The 15,647-nt window shown below is 42.2% G+C and overlaps 1 protein-coding gene across 24 annotated transcripts in view; it reads left to right on the forward strand.

Annotated features, from left to right (window-relative positions):
- The first annotated feature begins 582 nt into the window (after positions 1 to 582).
- The window catches only part of LOC119181662 (uncharacterized), a 115,249-nt gene continuing 100,184 nt past the window's right edge, over positions 583 to 15,647 (forward strand). For 8 of the 24 annotated variants that reach the window (XM_075875704.1, XM_075875713.1, XM_075875712.1 and 5 more), the window contains exons 1-5: positions 660 to 909; positions 8,638 to 8,766; positions 10,238 to 10,308; positions 13,578 to 13,692; positions 15,225 to 15,298. In XM_075875704.1, the coding sequence (XP_075731819.1) occupies positions 818 to 909; positions 8,638 to 8,766; positions 10,238 to 10,308; positions 13,578 to 13,692; positions 15,225 to 15,298 (481 nt within the window). In that variant the 5' untranslated portion in view covers positions 660 to 817. Of the gene's footprint in view, positions 910 to 8,637; positions 8,767 to 10,237; positions 10,309 to 13,577; positions 13,693 to 15,224; positions 15,299 to 15,647 lie in introns of all 24 variants that reach the window. The other 16 variants (XM_075875710.1, XM_075875720.1, XM_075875728.1 and 13 more) reach the window with 7 other exon arrangements.

Raw genomic sequence — 15,647 nt, forward strand, 5'->3', positions numbered from 1 at the left:
GAGGATGGAAGTGCGGTGCGTCAACTGCAGGCCAACACATTTCCGGACCTCTATTTCCTCCATCCCACTTCTTACCCTGACAAATGCCCTGGCTGCCAAGTGGTACTGACGTTATTTCACGTAACGCTGGAATGTCAGCGTCCGCCTGCCAGGCGCTCTGCCAACTCCTCTCCTATTCCTACCCCGCAAGACTGGGATGCCATGCTGCGTGATGAAAGTCCCAGTGGCCAGCGGGCGCTGGTTCGGCGGGCACGGGACGCAGCAGTGGCTGTTGGAGTTCTGGACTGTGAGCCCTACCCAATATTTCTCTGTGATTAAAATAAGAAGTTTTTCTCTCTGTCTACTGCGTCGTGGGGCAGCTGCGCGCTCCTTCGCTTGCGAAATGACCTTCGTTTTTTTCCCGAATTTGATGAGCGGCGCGCAGGAGATACCACGCTCCGCGCGACCGTGTGGGCGGTGCTAAAGTGAGCTAGGAGCGCTTGGTAGAGGCGGCGACGACGGTGTAAGATGACATGGCGGCGACCTTGAGAGCTCGTCGAACGCGAGCCTGTTGCGCCATCTCGCCACTGATAACAAAACCGCGCTAATATTCCGACACACTGAGCACGCAATAAATGGTGCGCATGCGCCGTGTGATACCTCGAAGTTCGACGCCGAGCTTTTCGTCACATTGCGCGCCACGTTCACGACACGCTCAAGTGTGCCCGAGCCTTCCTTACCGTGGTGAGTTTGTGCTAAGGGCCCTTGTAGAACATCGGTCAGTTTAAGTGTGTCTGTGCCTTTCCTATGTGCTTAGAGTCTTAGTAGAACAACGGACATGGGCGGTGAAGAAAAAATGGGACAAAATTCAGCGATTGATGGCGGCCATGGCATAACAAAGCAGGCAGGCACGTCTGAAGACAATGCAAGGTAAGGTTCTATGGCATATTTTTTCTTTTAATGAAGCCTGCGTGCGCGCTACAATTGGCGAATCTGTGAAGGCACCGTTTTTTATTTCTTCTTTTCTGTTTTACTGTGTTTACTGGCTGTCATAATGCGGGTTGTCGGGCTTTGTAGGCCTAAGGTGCCTTACATCGGTGTGCTACTGGTGTTCCTACTAAACATTTATATTATACTTGCTAAACAAGAAATAACTGCAATATATGATGCTGGAGTACACATTGTAATAACCTTTAAAGAATCCTCACACACGCACACGCACGCACACACACACAAACGCGCGCGCGGTGTTTCAAGAGGTTTAGGCCGAGTTACGCTTGTACGGCAAAAAGTTATTTGGAAGCAGTTGGATATTAAATGCTGCATGCTTAATCTCAGCTGCAGATTTGATCAAGTGGATCTAATAAGCGTAAACGTAGTACTTAAGAGTGACTACTATCTTAGTTGGTATATAGCTTCTGCGTCACAAGACTTCCGCCTTCTATTCGTAATTTCAACTTTCTTGAAACCTAGTATCAGCGGTTGTGTTGTTATTCTGCGGTTCGTCAACGCACACGTTGAGGCAACGCCTCCTCTAGAAAGATGCCTGAGGAATGGCTCGCGCTTCCAGCGGAGTTGGCCTGCCTTGTTTTAAACAAGCTCCGCGCGGTGGCGCTCGCGACCGACACTATCATCACGGTAACGGGCGGTACTTTCGTGTCCTTGTCTCTGTGTCGTCGTTTTGTCCTCATTGTCTCTGTGTCGTCTTTTTGTTCTCGCGCTATAACTATTGTCATGCCATACCAACTAGCCCAAGCTGCCACACTTCTAAGGTACCAGCTAAGCGTTTTTCATCTGTGGCCCATATAGGCGCGTCAGTCGAGAGTTGTTCGAGACCTGCAACTGTGCACTACTGTTTCGGAGGCTATGCAAAGTGTTGCGTTGTTGCACCGTCCGCCACAGGTGGCGCTAGCGACCGAGAACATTTTCAAAATGGAGAAAAAAGTTGTGGCAGCTGTTTTTTTTTTTTTTTTCTCATGCGGCAGGCATCTTCCTAGAGAAGGCGTTGGTTGAGGTTACGCTGACTTTAGCACTGCCTTGTCTTTTGTAGAGTACACTTTCCCTTCAGCTACATCAGTGCACTTGTAAAGCACAGGCGTAAGCATAAGTGTGCAGACCATGGGATTGCGTCGCCGAAGGCATCGATGCACTATCTGGTGACGAGACGCCTGCTGCGGTGCCCCGCCCGGTGGTCTAGTGGCTAAGGTACTCGGCTGCCCACCCGCAGGTCGCGGGATCGAATCCCGGCTGCGGCGTTTGCATTTTCGGTGGAGGCGGAAATGCTGTAGGCCCGTGTGCTCAGATTTGGGTGCACATTAAAGTTTTGGGACGTTAAACCCCCACATATCAATCAACGCCGACTGCGGTGCGCACGCGCATCCTGTCGTATCAGTTGGCCTCTTATGTCGCACTCTCCGACGCGCTCGTAGCCAAAACGACAACGGGGTGTCGCTGTCCTTGTTCCAACAAAATTGTTTTTCTTTTTTTTTTTACGTAGCGGATACAATAGCGCCGGTTCCAGCACCAGGCTCGCATCGTGATTTATACCGGTTTATTGGTATAACTAAGCATAGCCAGCTTCCCAAAACCTGATGAAGCCAAGCACACAAATTTAAGTTTTGTCTGCTCAGCTTGCCTTTGTTGAAAGTTGAACTTAAATGAGCCTAGCTGTGATAAAACAAGCGTAACAAGTACTAAAACACAACTGAAATTAGTTTGAAGGCTGGTTTAATTTAGCTTAATCAGACTGGACCCGCTGATTAGTAATTAGTAACTTCCTTGGCTTGTACTCGCTGATCTCATAAAAATTCAACTTCAATTACTTTAATTGTTTTTCTTACAATTAGTTTAGTTACACCTAATTCTATTCAGACTAGTTTGATGATACCATAATTAACCACACTTAGTCAGGTTTTTCTATGCTTACCTTGGTGCTGCCTCATTAGCTTAGTTATGTATAATTAGTCTAATTACACTACATAAACTCCAGTATGTTCTGAATGTGATCGGATACCAGACTAATTAGTACATCATAACTTGTACACGTCTTAACTGAAGCTAATTAGACATAAATTAACTTGATTTATGTAGTATCAATTAGGTAGTAATTAGCATATTCCAGAATTTGGCACCTCTAGGCTCATGGGAAAGTCGACTTGGATTAATTGGCCACGATAATGTTGCCTTATTTGGGCCAATTTCTCTCAGCTGAATTAAATGATAGCATAATCAACTATGCATAGATGGATTTCGCTATACGTGTCCTTTTCTCGACCCTTTTCTCGGCCATCTGGGTGCATAAAAGCTTTGCTACGCCTAACCTAAAAACAGCAGTCTGGACTGGGCTTACGCTTACTTACGCCTGAATTTATCAGGGGATAATGCACTCAACTAGGCCGAATTAGATTCGGCTACATTTACATTCACTGAACTAGACTCACTTAAGTTCAACTTGGACTAACGCGACAAAGACAAGCTGAGCTGACAAAATTTAATTCTGTGCGCCTGGGCTTCATCAGGTTTTGCAAGACTAGCTACGGTTAGTTACGAATCGGCTGGCATAAATAACTACACAATCCCGGCGCTGGAACCGACACAGGTCTCAGCTTCTACATTTAAAAAAAAAACGCACAAATTCGATGAAGCAAAGACTGCGACACCCAAGTACGTGTTGTTTTGGCTACTATCTCGTTGGAGAGAGCGACATGAAAGGCCAATTGATACGAGAGGACGCATGCGCACTGCAGCAGGCACCTCATTGCTAGATAGTGCGTCGATGCCTTTGGCCATGCGATCCTGTGATCTGCACACTTATGCTCGTGCCTGTACATTGTTTTTCATTAGCGAGTAGACGTACGCGACTCGGTGAGAAATTCTGGTATGCTATGAAATGGCTATACGAGGAGACAATAAAAGTTGTAAAATCTTAGGGGCACATCCCTAATCATGATATTTCATGTTCTGACCAAGCCACAATGCTGTACCGGGTATACATGCGCATTTGCATGTCGAACATCCAAGCTTACGGCATACGCACCCCCTTTAACTTAAGCCTTTGGGCCCATAGCCAGGGCAGGTTACCCCTCACCCTTCTATTCCAAAATTCAAATGAAGGGTGCATTTTACCGAGAATAAGAAAAAATAAAGATGCTTTTCAAAGATTGTCAAGGTTCTTAGCAAGGGCTGCAGTGAAGTATAATGTGTGCCGTGGCTATCCATACCCGGCATTTAATGCCCCGAAATACACCATATGATTGAGAGACACTGTAATGGGATGCTCCGAAAATTTCTGATGCCTAGCGTTCTTCAATGTACGCCAGTCTGCAAAATAAGTCTGGGCACGCACGCAACGACCACAATCTGATAAAACTAGGATCCCCCCCCCCCCCCCCCCAAAAAAAAGAAGGTATATATGGCTCTGGATAGATAAATGTATGGACTGATATGGCTGTACCCTTTATATTAGGCTGCGGCTAAGGCCACCTAGCTGTAATACTCACTGAACAAAAACTAGATTTCTCTTTTTCACCTTTAAATAGTGAAGTTAAGGGCTAGCATTTTGCAGTAAATGATTTAATTTTCACTCGTGCCTTGAATGTAGCCATAAATCGGATAACCTCCTTCTAGTTATTTCTACCCACTTAGTCTATTTTGCCTTCCCTGCGCCTAAACTTCGGTGATTTGAAAAAATTGGCGCCATCATCCTGAACTATATGGTGAAGCCCTTTACGAAACATAAGCAAGTGCTTGGCAGTTTCCTCCTTCTCTTCACACGCACTGTATACTGTGTATACCTCTTAGTATTTGGCCCAATAAGTCTTGGTTCGCAATACTCTCGCCCTGGCCTCAAATAGTAGAGAACTACCCCGAGAATTATCATATATCCTTTCCTTGACAATATCCTGCTTAAAAGTTCGATAGATCTGTAGTACTGGCTTTTTAATCATGCCTATTCTTCACATGTCGGTCTCCGTTTCCTTCACCTCCTTTTTAACCGATAGTTCTTTGTGGTTTGGTTCCTGCTGTTTTCTAAGTATGTACCCATCGATTTCCTGGTTTGCTTCCTTGATTTTGTATTGACATTTCTCATGTTAAAATAGCTGAAAAACCTTCCTAGCCCAACGTTCCTCCTCGATTTCTCTCAATCGCTCCTCAAAGTTTATCTTGCTGCTAGCTTCCCTGCCCTCGAATGATGTCCATTCCATATCACCTTGTACACACCGATTTGGTGTATTCTCGTGAGCTCCTAAAGCAAGCGTGCCTATTCTACGTTGCTTAATTCCTAATCTTGCTTGAACCTCTGATACCATGCTCAAGACCGCATTGCCAAACGTCTGACCAGGAACCATGACCTCTTTTGGAATTCCTCTCACAACATCATACCTATTGTAATTGCACAGTGCCCTATTTTTAATCACTGCTGCATTCCTGTTACCTTTAGTCGTTACAAATATTCAGTGTTCTCTTAGGTACTTGGTCCCATTGCTTATTCATACCCCCACATATTTGTATTTATCTGTTATCTCTAGCGTGACCTCCTGTATCTTAAGCTCACTACCTTCATTATAATGACAAATCATTACTGCTGATTTTTCTTTACTGAATCTCAAATCTAACCTATCTCCCTCATTACTGCAAATATCTAGCGAACCCTTCAAGTCTTCCTTGTTTTCGGTCATTAGTACTATATCATCTGCATACATCAATGCTGGTAGTGCCTGTTCAATTAGTTTTTCTAGTTTGACGAAAGAGAGGTTGAAGCAAAGTACACTCCCCTCTAATTTGGCTTCTATTCCTTGTAGGTACATCATGAATAACAGGGGTGGCAGAGGAAACCCCTGCCTAAGCCCTCGTTTTATCTCTGTAGGCTTGGATACCTGTTTTTCCCTCTTTATAACTACCTTGTTACCTTTATAGATATCCTTTAAAGATTAGTGACTCCATCTTCCACACCTAGTGTGTCCAGTATCTCCCACAAGCCCTCTTGAATAACGCCATCGTACGCTCCCTTGATATCCAAAAATGCCAACCACGGGGGGCCTGTGTATCTTTTCTGCTATTTCGATGCACTGCATCAATGAGAACAGATTGTCTTCCAACCTTCTGTGTTTCCGAAACCAATTCTGCTGTTCCCCCAGCACCCCCTCATACTCTAGCCATGCCCGCAGTCTTTTTTTCATAATCTGCATCACCCGCCTATAAACAACTGATGTCACTGTTATAGGACGGTAGTTGTTTGTCAGCTTTGTCCCCCTTTCCTTTATAGATCATGCTCATCCTGCTAAGTTTCAATCTATCAGGGACTTCACTATCGATTATTGTTTTGCTCGTTGCCTCTCGCAAAGTTTGCTTAGACCTGGGACCCAATTACTTTATCAGCATAATTGGCCCCGCCGTGGTGGTCTAGTGGCTGAGGTACTCGGCTGCTGACCCGCAGGTCGCGGGTTCGAATCCCGGCTGCGGCGGCTGCATTTCCGATGGAAGCGGAAATGTTGTAGGCCTGTGTGCTCAGATTTGGGTGCACATTAAAGAACCCCAGGTGGTCGAAATTTCCGGAGCCCTCCACTATGGCGTCTCTCATAATCATTTGGTGGTTTTGGGACGTTAAACCCCACAAATCAATCAATTTATCAGCATAATTGGGATGCCGCCAGGGCCTGTTGATGTACTACTAGGAACCCTCTTCTCAGCCCTTTCCTACTCTCGTGAAAACGAAGCCACTGCACCACTTGATCTATCCTTGTCTGTTGTGGTACATAAAGCACTTCTTTGTTGAAATTTTTCTGTCACCCTTGTTCTTATATATTCAATAGCTTCATCCCCTTCTAGCCTAGTACCTTGAGCTGTAGTTATAAACCTCTCCTCTAGGCTCGTCTCATTTCTTAGGGAGTTTAGATGGCTCCAAAATTTCCCAGCTGCCTTTCTTTTTTTATGTACTTCTGCCAGCCACTGAGCTCCATTTCTTCTAATCTTTTCATTGATCAGAAGGGATGCATCCCTTCTACAGCTTAGAAAGATTTCCCGTTTTCTTTCAACATCTTCTGTCGGTTAACCCTGTTGCTTAGCATGTCTGTGTTTCCTAGAGGCTTCCTGACGTTTTTCTATGGCTCTTAACTTCCTCATCTCGCCAACTTTTGGGTTTGTGTCTTCTTTTCCGGGGTGACTTGTCACGTGCAAGCTCTAGCTCAAACAGTCTTATTAGGTTCACTGTTTTATTATCCTCATTGTTTACTTTCTCAATTTTTTCAGTAGCTATTTTTATTTGCCATTCTGAATAAAAATTCCCCTGATAAAACTTAATCACTGCGCCATCTGGCATGGTGAGGGCGCATGCGCATCCTTTCATTTTCACATCCATATCTTTTCACTCGCTCGCAGTCGGCTATGTGATTACATGGGGTTTCACGCTATGGCGTCACTTTCTAGCTTTTTTAAATTCGTGTTATGCTCAATTCAACAGGGGCACAGCGGCGGTGAAATGTACATGGCTCACTTCACAGACCACGCAGAGCATCACCCAGTAGTGTTGAAAGCACCTTTCGCAGTAATTCCGGTGTCAGTGCCTACGTACGTGTCTAATTGATAAAGCGGGAAAATTCATCATTGTCTGCGAGCGACAACACTGGGCAGATGTAAATACATAAATCTCTAATGAAAAATATCAATTCTCGTGAGGATTGAACCAACGCGTCGTGCATGGCAAGTTGTTCTGTGTTCGAGCACAAGTGTTTTTTTCCTCAAGGCATGTGTAAAAAATAGACGTAATGATGTGTGTGGCACTGGTTTGCCACTGAGATAAGAGATGCCATCTTTGTAATCAGGCCATAGCGAGCTCCAATCTAATGCTTTAGTGCCGTAGTTAGTCTGTGGTCTTGACTGACAGGATCAAGACCACAGACTAACTACCGCACTAAAACATTAGATTATCAAATAATTTTTTGTGTAATTCAAACCCATCCCTAATCATGCTAGTCAATGGAACCACACGTATTTCTCATTTAAAAAACAAGTAAAGCTAATTCCCTTGTCTCCTACAAATGTATAAGCTTTCAGTGATGTATCGTAAAATGCTGATGTTTACCTTTTGCTTTGTATTGTATGTGCTTCATACACTAAGATATTTACTTGCTCTATTATTAGTTTGTAAAAACCTTTTTCTTATATTTATATTGCAGTATTTCTTTTATATTGATTTTTATTTGCATGCTCCATAATAAGGATTTAATTACTTCTATTTGTTGACACGCTTTCTCTGCTTTTGTTGCTGACTTCTGTTCCTGCTTCGGACATGTAAGTCCGGGGTGAAGGCCTCGTCAGAAGACATGAGTCTCTTTTTGCCTTGCCTCGTGGACATATTTCTCTTTTAGATATGTCTGAAATAAAGAAATTGTGATTGAAATAAACGAGGTGTGCTCACAAGGTGCCTTGTAAAGTGCTCCATTTAGTTTGTTGTAGTCAGCCATCATATTGCACTTCTGTTTTTAATACGAAAGTTCAGCTTGTATTCTAGCATTATCTCAACTTTTAGTGATGTTCAAGGCAACACCGATAGTGGCTGCTAGCAGAATCTCCGGTGAGCGAAATAACCTTGTGTCAAATCTACTCGTGAGATTGCTCTAGCTCTTCAATTTTGCCATCACGTGTTGCTGTACCATCCAGTGGTGATCTGGAACTATGGCTGTTATTACAACCGGAAGTAGGAAGATCATTGGTTGAAAAGCTAGATGGCAGCCTTGATACAGCACAGCCAGGTACAATCACTGCGCCAAATTGGCAGCAGAGAGAGGGGTGAGTGTCTATCACATTTATTTATTATTTTTTTCATTCAATGGAGTTGCATAATGTTGTTCAATTTGTATGTCACCAATTCTTCATGATCTTCATTTCCACAAAAAAAAAAAGTCGTGTTACGTAAACTCTTTAAGTTGCAAATGCAGCCTTATGCTGAGTGCAAAATTACACAGCTCTGCCAATAAGTTTATAGCATTCTTAATCAGGTCTTAGTAATTATATTTTCTTAATTATACTTGTTTTGTATACTGCAAACCTTTGGAAAAATCAGACCAGCCAGTTCTCGTAGAACACCCCTTCATTTATACTTCAAGAAATACTTTCTCAAGATGTGTCATTGCGTTTATAGCTAGCAAGTGCACTTAAAATATATTGCACATTTCAGACAAGTATTCTCTGGAACAACAATATAGATTGCAGTAAATTTGAGTGTTGGTGCCACATATTACTTGTGCTAGTCTGCTGACCGCTAAGTACCGACGCTCATGCTCTGTAAAAGTATGCCTAGCAGCAAAGCTGATGCTAAACAAAACAATATATTTATTAAACTTAATCACATGGTGTTCGCTCCTTCATCAACACTTCCCACATATCTATCATTATTACTACTTTTTGGTGTGGCTACACAAAACTCTCTTTAACACTAGCATGATGTTTGCGATAAAACCCTATACCGTGAGGCTAGCCGTTTTCAAGCTGTCCATGGTTTCGGAAGTGGTGGTCAGCATTTCCGACGAGTGACCATAACAGGCTTGACGGGCCATTCTCTAGAGAAATATTTGCTTCAGTGAAAGAACTGTTTCTCTATAGTTTTCTATCACGACACTTGCTAGTTCTTGTGCTTTTCATATATTTCCTCATGTCCACTAGCACAACCCAAATTACCTTCATAATTATATGATAACTAGCACATAATCTTGCAAATGAGAGTACAGGGGACGTTATTAGAAGTAATTGCAATGTAGTAAATGTGAGGAAAGAAAAACGTACGAAAAGAAAACTTGCTGTGAGCAGGGGCTGAACCTGCGACCTTTGAATAACACGTCCAAAGCTCTGACACCACATTTAGTGCACATATATACCCCATAAAGTAGATGGAGGATAGCCGCCGTGGTAGCTCAGTTGGTAAAGCATCGAATGCGTTATTCGAAGGTCGCAGGTTTAGTCCCTGCCTACGCCAAGTTATCTTTTTGTCCACTTTTTTCTTCGCTTTTACATTACAATTATTTCGAATCATATCCCCCATACTTTCTTTGGTATGAACGTCTGTTAGGTCCCATTAATACTGTGTCTATAACAAAGACAACTAGCCCTTGTGCGTACACTACTTTTCTTCATTCCATAATTCTAGTGCATTCAAATCGATCCCAAAAGTCCGCATCTGTGCAAATATTGTGACGTTTCGAAACCAGAATGCTTTCGCATTGCTGGCGGTACATCTCTTGACAACAATAAGTTTTTGTTCCAGTGAGTCTGCTGATGGTACCTACGAGGGACAATATATTGAGATGCCCTGCCTTGTCGTGCTCCCCTCTGATGGTATGTGTAGAACTATTGTCTTCTACAGTTACACAGTAGCACAACTTCTTATGCGAACGTTTCAATGCGCTGTCTTTGGTCGCAGCTGACACGTAGGACCACCGTTGCTACTCCTGAACAACCAAAACTCTCGAGGAATGACTCTAAAAAGCGATACCAATGCACCTGAAAACTCCTTAAAACTAGATCGTGTCAGTATATGGTACATTAAGTACATGAGAAATTTATCAACACACCACCAGGGGATAGTGCACAGGTAGAACGGTCAAGCTCTGAACTAAAAGTGGTCATCCTGCCACCAGTGGCAATGCAGGCTTTCGACGTTAGGTTGCTTAAAAAACTATACTGTTCTCTGTCCCCTTACTCAATACCTTGCATTTTGCTGCATAGATTCATGGGGTCTTAGCATTGTGCATATATCTGTCGTCACGATTTATGAATGTGCAATGCTAAGATCCAATGATTCCATAATATACTGATGAAACTGCGCCTGTTCAAGACAAAAATCTTAATTTGGATGTAACTGGGCCTGAAAAACGTGTCGGACTACATTAATAGATGCTGTATACTGATAGCGGCAGACCCAAAACTCTCTTACCAGATTCTTTTAAACGCAGCATTAATAAAAATATTTTCTTCGTGTGAAGTGTGGCAGATGAAAGTTAATGAAAACAAAACGGTAGCTATGACCGTAACAAGTAAGCGTCTTCCTTAACAATACTCCTATTCCATCAGTCATCAGAAACTATTGTTCGTTAAATAAATATTTGAGTTATATTAAGTGCAGATTTTAAGTGAAATGAGCATATTGCATACATTGAAAAAAAAAAAAAGCTTTACAGAAATTAGGCTTTCTAAGATGTTCCTTGCACAAATCTACCCCGAAATTGAAATTAATTGCATATAAAACTTTTATCCTTCCAATACTCGAGTACTCATCTGTGGCCTGGGACCCTCACAGCCAAGTAAATATTATTACACTCGAATTGATTCAAAGAAAAGCAATGCAGTTTGTTTATAAATACACCTATTTTACATTCTCCAGTGAACTGTTGAAAAGAGCTGACCTAGATACATTGCAGGCAAGACGGCAACACGATGGATTGAAGTATGTTTTTAATTTACCACGATAAGCTCTGATTAAACAAGGATGCGAGTATACATACTGTTAACCCCTGGTGTACTCATTCTGAGCATCAAAATAAACTAAAGGGAACTTCCCATAAAAGAAAATCTTTTAAAAACTCTTTTTTTTTTCAGCACACTGTCACTAATTAAAATGCTCTGCTTGGGGAATTGATAAACTGCAAAAATGTTGTCGTTCGAGGCAAAACTTAAACACCAGCATCCCACCTGACTTTCATCTTTTTCTCCTTGTCCTTTAATATTTCTCAAGATATTATCTTGGAATACTTGTGATCAAAGCATTGTACTCTGACACATTGCTGATTTTTGCCTCGTTATATGACTGTTTCTTTTTTCTCGTTTTTTTTATGAACAAGTGCTTGTCGTCATTGCTTTCGTGTTGCTTTTTTTGTTTTTCTATGTTTTTCAGTGATGTATGCAAAGATCACTATACAGTTTAATCCCTTTATAAGAGGCACTGATATAAAAGACAAATGGGTATAAGAGACAACAGTGTGCCTACAGTAAAATACAGAATGATAGAAAAATGAATACGAGGTCTACTGCTTATAAGAGACATCTCGTATAATAAAAACAAGAATTGCTGCCCAGAGCATGCCTTTTATAAAGGGGTTTAACTTTAATTGTGTAATTACTGGCACTTCAATTTGGTGCACTATAGTTCCTGATAGAGTAGCTACGCGTGGTATGTTTTCCTTTTTGTTGTATTTCTATATGCTACCTTTTATGTGTCACCCACCTCTGCCTAAGGCCTCATGTGTGAGGCTGGCAGTATTTCTGAAACAAATAAATAGAGCGTCGGCCGTCGCTCAAACATTTCTGTGGGGGCTTACGTCAAACTTTATACATGCGGCATCGAATCTTCACGACTTATCCCACGGGCTCACGTAAGCTCTCAAATAAGCTTGAGTGGTGGTGTCCTGCATGTAATCTTAATGGAAGGAGTTCAAACAATCGTGAAACTTCCCAAACATTTAGCATGGTCAGCGCTGAGCGGTGATAAGTTTTGCGTGGGTGAAACGCGAATACATAAAAGAGAATCTGGAAATAGCCATGCGTTTGAACACACATATGTACAGAAAGTGTCCAACGAAGGATGTATACAACAAGAACAGACACTCTTTCTTTATCAGCACTACTTTTGTTTGAGCAATGTCTGTTTGTAAATCAAGGTGGCGTTAATCCTTCAGTTCCGATGTACTGGTCATGCTCTGCTGCCTTAAACTGACCTACTGTTCATCTCGTGCATGCGTTTCCCAGAGGAGGGATTATTATTCTTGCAATTGCTAGCCCTAGTTATTCCATTTCTCCCTTTCTACTATGCATGACTCATGACTCCCATACTGAAATTTGTACTCTTGCCACATTCTGTGGAAGTTATTTGTAAAGTAATGAATCGGAAGGTGTTTCCAGAGCCACTAAAACGAAAACATCAAGCTGTCTCGGTGACGTTAACATATACTGATCAACACAAGTGTTCCTTTTACAGGAAAGTGCGTTGTAGCCTTAAAAGATAATGCATTTGTTATAGGTTGCCATAATTAAGGCTTCTGGATGTTGTAATTCGTAATCGCTATCCAATGCTAGGTCACTAATTAGCCTACAACAGAAAATGCTAATTCTCTGATTTTGTTTCAACAGCGATGGTATACACCAGTCTTCGCATCGTCAATTTTTCTCCACTTTTTATCGTACCACGCTTGAGGCAAACCAAAACACAAATACCTCAGGTTGTACATGCCAAAAATGAACTGTCTTCGTGGAGGGCCCCGGAAATTTCATCCTTCTCGTATTATTTGATGTGCACTAATATAGCACACCTCATGAGCTTCCGTGATTTTGCCTCCGTCAAAATGATACCGTCGCTGCCAGAATCAAACCCGCGACTTACACAGAACAGCCAGCTGCAAGGCAAGTTCACCATAGGAGTATGGCAGAACATAAATAAAGTCTGCATTATACCGAGTAGTGTCAACGAAACATCTCACTAGGTAAAAATCATCACTAATACTACAACTTCATGCACTACAACCGATGCTCATTTTTTTGTTGACATCAATCTGTACTCTTTCCTCGTAAATCACTCTCTAACCACCAAATACCTTTTTCTGATGCCCATATAGATGACAATGAAGTTGAGAACATCAATGTACAGTTTCCGATCTCCAGCATCACCAAAGAGCCATTGCAGAGTACAAGTGGTGCAGACATGGGGGTCTTGCTGCTAACCGACGACAAGTAAGGGCCATTTTACAAGTCATTCATCAGGGTCTCGCAAAGGCTGGCCAGCACATTTGCCATTGCTAAATGTGCTTGACGTCACGATGAGTCTCAAAATAGCGCCCACTGCACTGTCTTGACTGGTAACTAAATATGAATGTGTAGGAACAAAAAACGTCACCGTTTCCTCACGAGGGTGAATCCATGAACGTGATAACAATAAAGTGCAATGTTATATTAAAGAAATGCTAGCGACTAACGCAGTCGCCACATCAAGAAATTTTAGTTTTCATGTAGTGACCCTTTGACTCCTGTAGGATACATTTTCGGATAACCATACAAAGCTTTGGCCTAGCGATTTTCGTGCTTCTCCTTCCTTTAACTCAAAGTAACTGGTGAAGGCACAAAGGAATATCCTCTGTTTTCAGGTGTTCAAATTGCTATCGCTCTTGCGTGTGCCGTCTCGCCTGGCTTGTTCAAAGTCTGACTTTTCTGCCCGAGCAACACAGTCACCTCACCGACAACCATTCACGCTCCTTCACCTGACGGAGCAAGCCGACACGTTCTGCCTGTCTGAGGCGCACCCCTTTGAAGTTTTAACGACACTTTGCTTGCACAATGAGCATGCGAGGCGCACCCCTTTGAAGTTTTAACAACACCTCGCTTGCACAATGAGCATGCGACGTACTTGCTGAGGTTATCAATTTGGAGAACAAATCATGATGGTGAAATAGGCTTGTAATAATTGTAATACTGTTTTTGCAATAGAAATGATGGAGATTTTTTTCTATAGATAGCAACGTACCACAATATTTTGCATTTGTAGGAGATGCCTTACGAAACATGTAAGGAAAAACTGAGATCAGAAATTATTCTGTAGGGCTCAAAAGAAGTGTAATGTCTAATTATGACATAATTTAGGTACATAATACAGGAATAGGTGCATATTAATAGTCACTAGAACCGTTGCACTCACGGGAACTTTTCTTATGATTGGAAGAAAGTGCACGCAAAAGTGATTCGCATAGATTAATGCCTTATATCCAATGCCATCCTGCTATCTTAGTAGCCTAGTTGGCGTTATCTGCACAGAACAAACATCATAAAACAAATGGAGATAGCTCCAGGGAGCTGCACCACAAAAGTTTTAATATCACAGAAAATAATGACCTCTTTCTTGCCAGTGTTTCCATGGCCACAGTTGACATCAATATGTACTGTGACTGTTTTCTATCGTAAGTGAACGCTCGCGTGCTATTTTGGTCATGTCAGTACAGGTCATGTCAATGCACAGCACTTATCGTTTATGCATTCAAGCTTAATTAGTTTGCGAGGCAAACAAGTTGTGTGTTTCTTTGAAAGCACCTCAGAAATTGTAAGGATGTCTTTGCACAAATAAGACTCAGTTGCTTCTGCACTTCAGGCAATTTCGATACGCTTGCCAGTAGTCAATTTGTCCAGGGTGTTAGCAGTTTCTTGTTTATTATTATTATAGTTTATGTTATCGTATGCACTACACAACAAAACATGATAATAACCTTTCTTTGTAGACGTCCTGAGGATAAACTCAATGCAAAAACGGAAGATATGGATCACCAGGACGCCGACACTACTATTGACAATGGTGAGTGATGGAAGCTTTATTATTATTATTATAGCATGGGAACATACAGCCCTTAGTTTTTCCCTGAAGAACTCAATTTGACCGCATTACTTTATTCGTTCGAAGAGGCTTGTATACACGAAATGTGTATCTATGCGGTCCTGCTTCATAGTGTTGTGGTACAATATAAGACAGTCATCATCATCAGCCTGAGTACGTGGACAAAGGCCTCTTTCATATTCTGCCAGTCAACTCCATCCTGTGCTTGCTGCTTCCACTTTACACACGCTAACTTCCTAATTTCATCTGCCCACCTAAATTTCTGTTTCCCCCTAACCCACTTGCTTTCTCTGGCAAACCATGGTCAGTT

This window comes from Rhipicephalus microplus, chromosome 10, assembly GCF_043290135.1.
Source record: "Rhipicephalus microplus isolate Deutch F79 chromosome 10, USDA_Rmic, whole genome shotgun sequence".
In the NCBI taxonomy this organism is placed as follows: Eukaryota; Metazoa; Arthropoda; class Arachnida; order Ixodida; family Ixodidae; genus Rhipicephalus; species Rhipicephalus microplus.